Here is a 6786-nt window from a genome sequence, read left to right as displayed (position 1 = left end):
TTCCCAGTGCTTATTTTATGATTAGATAAAAAAAAATTAAAAAAATGATATAAAATTGATTTGAGGTGCCTTACAGATGATGCCATTTTCTAAATAAAAAATTTACTATTAGATGGAAAAGAAGCTTATCTGGATTTTAGGTTACGTCAAGTATGCTCTAATCTCAACCATGTTTCTACGTAATGCTGCAAAAATTTTGCAGCAAAAAGATCAATATTTGTACTTAAAAAGATGACCCAGAATGCAAATATTTTATGCACATGGCTCAAGCAATGGAATTCAAATATTGAAAAGAGAGATGGATTGTGTGATTCACTCACATTTTTCTGAACTTTTTGAATTCACTGGATAATTTTTTAAACCTAGTTGGGTTACACAAGAACCGACCATTTTTATTGGGAAAAACAAATAATCATCTTGATGAATGCGTGGGAACTTCTACAGCACATAGATTGTATAAATATTGCAAAGGCCCTGTGTTTATAACCCGTAAGAATTGAACCATATCAGAATCTGCTACTGCATTATATCAAATTGGAGGAAGATGGGAATCACAATTTTTGTTAAGAGAAGCAAGAATATAGGCTCGTGTGTACGAAACTGATGCAGGAGAAAAAGGCCCCAATCCAGAGCAACTACAGGAGACTCAGTGCAAACCCAAATCACCATGGTCAGGGTGCCGTTCCTACAGAACAGATTCGGAGTTGGAGCAATGGGTTCATGATGGGCAATATCAGGAGCAAAACCACAGGCAGGTTCAAGATCACACATCTCCAATTACAAAATTCATGCCGAGAACCCTTATTTTGAAGGGCACCTACACATTGAGGACTTTCTAAAGTGGATTCAAACCATGGAATTTTTTTTAAAAGTGCTTGGATGTCCCTACACGTAAGCAACTTAAACTGATGGCCTCCAAACTAAGAGGGGCCTGCTTCAGCTTGGTGGGAGCAGATTCAGCATAATCGACGAAGCTTCGCATTCAGGCTCGGTATTGTATGTGGAAATTATTGAGGGAAAGGTTCTTTCCTAGTAATTTTACATCAAAAGTAAACGAGGCAATTGTAAGAGTAGAATTTTATTGTCTTTGCGCGAGGAATATCAAATTAATTTAAGGGCTGTCTGGTAGCAATTAATTGCAAATTTTAAGCAAAAATTTTATTCTTGCTTGACGTCATTGTGGACTTTCTTCTCACAAAGACTGTCACATGGGATCCATTAACGGTTGAAAAATCCATTATTTTGCACCCCTAAAATCAGGGCCAGACAGGCACTTAGTATGACCCGTTACATGTGGCTTTGTATATAGATGGATTGAAGAAGTCAATTCAAGTGAGGCTCGAAGTGAAATCAATCTGTACATTGACCACAGGTGTTTGAGATTTGTTGGAATTGGTTTTAAAATTGAGGAAAATCTGGTTAAATATTAAAGTTTAAAATGTGACTTTCGTGTCATCTTTGGCCGAATATTCGAGCTTTATTCAATAGTCAAATTATAAGTGTAAATAGACTAACTTGTTCTACTCGTCGAGTAAATTATTGTGATATATTTGAAATCTCAAAACCAATTCCGAATGAATGAAAAATTACGATCCAAAGTTGAAAGAAAAATAAAGAAAAAATTGACATGAATTTTTGCCCAACTTCGTCGCTTGCCTATCACTTGAGCGACGAGATTGTCGCTTGAGTGAGAGGTTGGCGACAAGAGAGCGATAGCGAGTGATGCTTCTGTTCATAAATTTATGAGGTTTGATCCGCAACACTTCATCCACAGACCCTCATCCTTTATAAATAAGACCCTTGAGACATCAATTTCTTCATTCCAATGATATGCAATCATAGTATAACATTACATTTATCTACCCAAAATTCCACGTAAACTTTGCATAAATTCTGATTTTCCCTTGTTTATTCATAAAGGAGTACAAAATCCGATTTTGGTTCGCTAACCTTGTGTTTTGAAGTGTTACCAACACAAAAACATAGTCGTTATATTTTGGAAGTTGATTGTCATCATTTGTAGGCACCGTTGCTGAGCAAAAATCAACTTAAGGACAAATATTTTTAATTCTTACCTCGACTTTGCATCTATTTCATTTGACGTTATTTTTGTAGAATATATTTTTCCTTGTTTACTTGCCGTTATTCTGTCGAATTTTCGGTAAGGTTGGTAAGTTTAGTTTTGGTTTTTAAAGTCATCATTCTATTTGTTTTCCAACAAAATTTTCAAGTCCAGAGCAGGATCCATTAAAAAAGGTTTCTTCAAGAATGTCTTGAACATCCAACCAATTGAAGAAGATATCATACCAGAACCTCAAACATTTGAGGCTAATGTTGCCGGAACCCAAACAAATCTGACGGTGAACAACCTGTACTACCACCGGACCAACATTAAGACAGAGACTATCTTACATCCAAAGAACAAACCATATGTGAAACCTATGCCCATTATGTGCCACGATAAAAAGTTCACTCTTCATCCTGAGATTATTCGATAGTTCTAGCCTCTAGATGAAGTAATGAAATGCCGATTCAAGATTCAACTGGCATCTGCATGCTGGTGTTGTAACCAGTTGGAGATAGTTCATCATGTGTTTTTGTTGAAAAATATGAAAATCAAGAGAAATAATGAAAACTTGCTCATCAACAGCGAGAGCTAACAGGTGTAAAGCAACTCAAAAAATTGAAAAGCATGCTCTTGGGAGAATATATTCTCCATAAATCATATTCCTAGGTCATCATACCAAAGCAGCATAGATGATATTGGTCCCTCTTTGTTTCGTTTCCTTTATTTTTTTTCATTACTTTTTTCGGGGTAGGGAGATGTGTAAAATAGTGGCCATCCCCAATTTACAATTTAACATTCAAGGGGCCCTCGTCAAGTGCTGAAAATTCAAAACAATTCAACGTCTTAAATGAGAGAAAATGAATAATAGCATGCCTAATTGAATTGGTAGCATCATTATTTGATGAATGCACCATATCTGATCCAGAATCAGAACAATGGTTGCATTAAAAACCTATTAATTGCATGGAGCACCGTCAAAAAATGGAAGTAAAATATTAGATAACATGGTATAAGTGCAATCACTATTATGAACTTATTTTTTAATTCATCAGATATGTTTGAGTGATTAAAATGATTTTTATCCATCCCAAGGTATTTATCACCATGCCTCAGCATTTTTGGCAAGCTGTCTCTCCAAAGTTGGGCAATTTCCTTCATGAGTACCTTGAAAAGAACTACATTAACACTGAAAAAACCAAGTTCACATCGGGGGAAAAGGCAACAAAAAAATGACAAACTATTGATGGAAACAAACAGACACTAAATGAATTAGTGGAACACTTGCAATAGCCAATAAATGTATGGTTCGTGCACAAATATTGGGCAGGACTTGATATTAAAAAAGAAAAGAAGCTAAAATCTTGTCCATTGTAGTGCCTAGTCCCCTGCAATACTTAGCAAAAATACTGTACCCAACTACATGTCCATGGAAGTAAACTAGAGGATATTAAGAGATATTCCTTCCACTGGATCAGCGGGCAGTTCAACCAGATTTGCAGCAATGGATCAAGGAATTGCTATAGATCTTTGTCTCTGTCTAAATCTAAAAAGTAGGTTTCCAACCCTATTTAGAAGCCCAACTAAGAAGCATCCTTGACAAGGTAATCTTTCCAGAATCCATAGGCACTGCAACAATAACCCAAGGACCCTGAATAGATTGACTAGAATAAACATTTGTTTTATGGACCAAAGTGAACGTCATTTTTTGATTACGCACAATAATGCAATTTATGGAAACACACGATCAGTTGCATATTTTGGGCCTGATGTAGAATTTTTGAGAATAAGTTCTGTAAAAAGTGAGTTTTTTTGAAGAATTTGTGGTTAAAATATAGGAAAAGTTATGCGCCCACGTACAAGTTAATTTTATTGGAAGAGTATGGTCGAAAAAAATTTTGGGGGGAAATAAGCCATAGGCACTGCAACAATAACCCAAGGACCCTGAATAGATTGACTAGAATAAACATTTGTTTTATGGACCAAAGTGAACGTCATTTTTTGATTATGCACAATAATGCAATTTATGGAAACACACGATCAGTTGCATATTTTGGGCCTGATGTAGAATTTTTGAGAATAAGTTCTGTAAAAAGTGAGTTTTTTGAAGAATTTGTGGTTAAAATATAGGAAAAGTTATGCGCCCACGTACAAGTTAATTTTATTGGAAGAGTATGGTCGAAAAAAATTTTGGGGGAAAATAAGCTTTAAAGAACTGTTATAAACAAGGGCTTAGCAATACGTGAAAAATAACTGGTGATAATAGTTGCCATTGAAATGACCTCTTGGCTCATATAAATATGAGAAGTAATAGAAATCTATAAATTTTTCTAGAATACCAGTAATATGGTTAGAGACTTGGGCCTCAAAAATCCTGATACAAAATGCAGTTGTCAACAGGAGGGGGAAGAAAAAGAAAAAAAGAAGTAAATAATAATTGACCACCAGCTAATTTACCTGCGAAAGCTTTAATTCGTTCATACATTGGAATTTGGAAGTAGATTGAACACATCCTGCAGAATTTAGGAGATGTATCAAGATAAGATAGGAAATAATCTGGAATAGTGTGACATTCAGAGTAAAAAAGGACGAAAAGTGAATTTACAAAGTGGTAAACTTCAACAATTACGATTATAATTTGAAAAGTGCAGCACAAAAAAGTCTCATTGGACTCCAGAAAGGGGGTTTCAGGAGTTCTATTTCACATTCTCAACTTTCGGTTGTTGATTTCTAAATTATTTACAAAATTCATATTCCAGTGTTACCAAGTTGCAATAGGATGAAAATTCCCAATCCAACGGGGACCTTTTTAAGTCTTGGTTCAGGATGGTCAATCCCAGGCATATGTATCCACCTCATAAAATCAATCAACTTACACATATATGAACTTTATATACATCATTCATCCCACATTCATAACTATATCTAGGAATATAACCAAATATCTGCCAACACCAAGATCAATTTGGAATAATGTTAGTCGTTATACAAAGAAATTAATCAAAAGCGTGCTAAACTAATACTTCTCCAAGGTTAGATTTGTAAAGGCAGAGAAGCTACGATACAGTTTACAGACACTATGATAAAATCAAAAAATGACACCTTCAATAAAAAGGTCAACATAACCGCAGATCCCCTTCAACCCTGTAGATTGTGTATCTTTCACATCCCTCAACAAGGATGAGTGGAAATAGCAGAAAGATTCAACAAGGTAAAACAAAATATAAAGTGGGTTCGGGTGGAATGGAATGGGGGTTTTGAGGTGAAGTTTTGAATCCCACATTGGAAAGAACAGAAGACATCTGGGATAGGGGATGGTGAGGTTTTTACAATGAAAGCTGCCTTAAATCTGGTGGTTTTGTTAGTAAGGATCGAAACCAGCAGGTCCTAGCTAATGGTTGTGGAAAAGGGAACTTATAATGCTTTTGAATAAGTAATAAAATCAATTTATTATGACTGTCCTAAACTTCGGTCATCTACCATCCTCTTCCAAAAGTTCTGATACCATCAGATAAAAACGTAAAATATGGAGACAAGTTCAGCACTCATACTTAGTGTTGTTCAGATGAAGGTAAAAAATTATTAAATTATTCAGTCCCCGTTCGGCCCCCATTCCCATTCCCATTCCCATTCCCATTCCCATTCCCATTCCCATTCCCATTCCCATTCCCATTCCCATTCCCATTCCCATTCCCATTCCCATTCCCATTCCCATTCCCATTCCCATTCCCATTCCCATTCCCATTCCCATTCCCATTCCCATTCCCATTCCCATTCCCATTCCCATTCCCATTCCCATTCCCATTCCCATTCCCATTCCCATTCCCATTCCCCTTCCCCTTCTCATTCTTTTTCTCTCTTATTTTTAAATCTTCCATAAAATAATATTATACGCAAATAAAAAACTTTTCATTTTTTTTTCAACCACACATTTAAAAAAAAAACACTATTCCAACAATTAAAGTTTGAAAAGAAACGGGGGCTCAATAACACAATTTTGAAATCCAGTGTGTTTGCGTGCTCTTCCCCAAGTTAAACACGTAGATGACGTCATGACTCCAAAATCATAATACGCATAATACAAGGCAAGCGTTCAATTTGCAAATCTCAAGTACTAGTAGATCAGGAAAAATTACTCAGTTAAAATCATACCTTCTCAAAAGCTAGTAGTCTAAAATATCATCCGATAGGGACTCCAATATCTCCTAGAAAACTCATCACAGTATTCATTTGAGATTCCGGCAAAAGAAGAATGACAATGATTCTGAGCGACCATTTGGCCCCCATTAATTCTGATTATAATTGGGGGGGGGGAATAGTGTTTTTTTTTTTTTTTCTAAATGGATGGTTGTAAAAGAATGAAAAGTTTTCAATTTACATGTAATATTATTTTATTAACGATTGTGTGGTTGAAAATAGGAGAGATAAAAATTTAATTTAATTTGATGAGATTTAACAACGGCCAAACGGGAGCAATTTATATAACTAATCATGCACTCACATGTGAATAATGACTTGTTAACAGCGTATTTATTGAGTGCCTCTTAAAATTGTTGAAAGGTTGTCTATTAAGCTATTAGCTCCTAGTAATACGTCGCTAAAGCATATACCGAGGGAGGTGCCTTCTACTATCTTCTATTTAGCAAGCAACCGAGTGGCTTTCGCTCCTTGGTCTATTGTCTACGGTGTCCTGCCCCACCTTTCATTATTTAGTGCTTGTG

General features: G+C 35.7%; 1 protein-coding gene across 5 annotated transcripts; it reads right to left on the bottom strand.

Annotated features, from left to right (window-relative positions):
• Nucleotides 1-2916: 2916 nt before the first annotated feature.
• Nucleotides 2917-6333, bottom strand: LOC111377464. Of its 5 annotated transcripts, none has more exons than XR_002699731.1 (3): nucleotides 6218-6333; nucleotides 4523-4578; nucleotides 2917-3694 (listed from the first exon to the last, which is right to left on the bottom strand). XR_002699731.1 is itself a non-coding variant. In XM_023000566.1 (3 exons), exons 1-3 carry the CDS (start codon nucleotides 5346-5348, stop codon nucleotides 3633-3635), a joined length of 321 nt encoding a protein of 106 aa, XP_022856334.1. In that variant the 5' UTR covers nucleotides 5349-5664; the 3' UTR covers nucleotides 2917-3632. The 5 variants fall into 5 exon arrangements, 4 of the variants coding, with proteins under 4 accessions (XP_022856334.1, XP_022856333.1, XP_022856332.1 ...); XM_023000566.1 differs by lacking the exon at nucleotides 6218-6333 and adding an exon at nucleotides 5168-5664 and having other exon boundaries at nucleotides 2917-3716; XM_023000565.1 differs by lacking the exon at nucleotides 6218-6333 and adding an exon at nucleotides 5168-5664.
• Nucleotides 6334-6786: the final 453 nt, after the last annotated feature.

The sequence above is a fragment of the Olea europaea genome, unplaced genomic scaffold (assembly GCF_002742605.1).
Source record: "Olea europaea var. sylvestris unplaced genomic scaffold, O_europaea_v1 scaffold1658, whole genome shotgun sequence".
NCBI lineage: Eukaryota > Viridiplantae > Streptophyta > Magnoliopsida > Lamiales > Oleaceae > Olea > Olea europaea.
Note: the sequence above shows the minus strand (reverse complement) of the source record. Positions and strands in the feature narration are given on the sequence as shown.

Excerpts from the sequence above, each read along its gene's own strand:
- LOC111377464 (XM_023000564.1), bottom strand. The coding sequence starts at position 5,348 with ATGTGGGATTCAAAACTTCACCTCAAAACCCCCATTCCATTCCACCCG. Across the intron at positions 4,579-5,167 it reads TGTTGACCTTTTTATTGAAG|GATGTGTTCAATCTACTTCC; the intron begins GTGTCATTTTTT and ends TAAATTCTGCAG. Across the intron at positions 3,233-4,522 it reads ACGAATTAAAGCTTTCGCAG|GTACTCATGAAGGAAATTGC; the intron begins GTAAATTAGCTG and ends GTTCTTTTCAAG.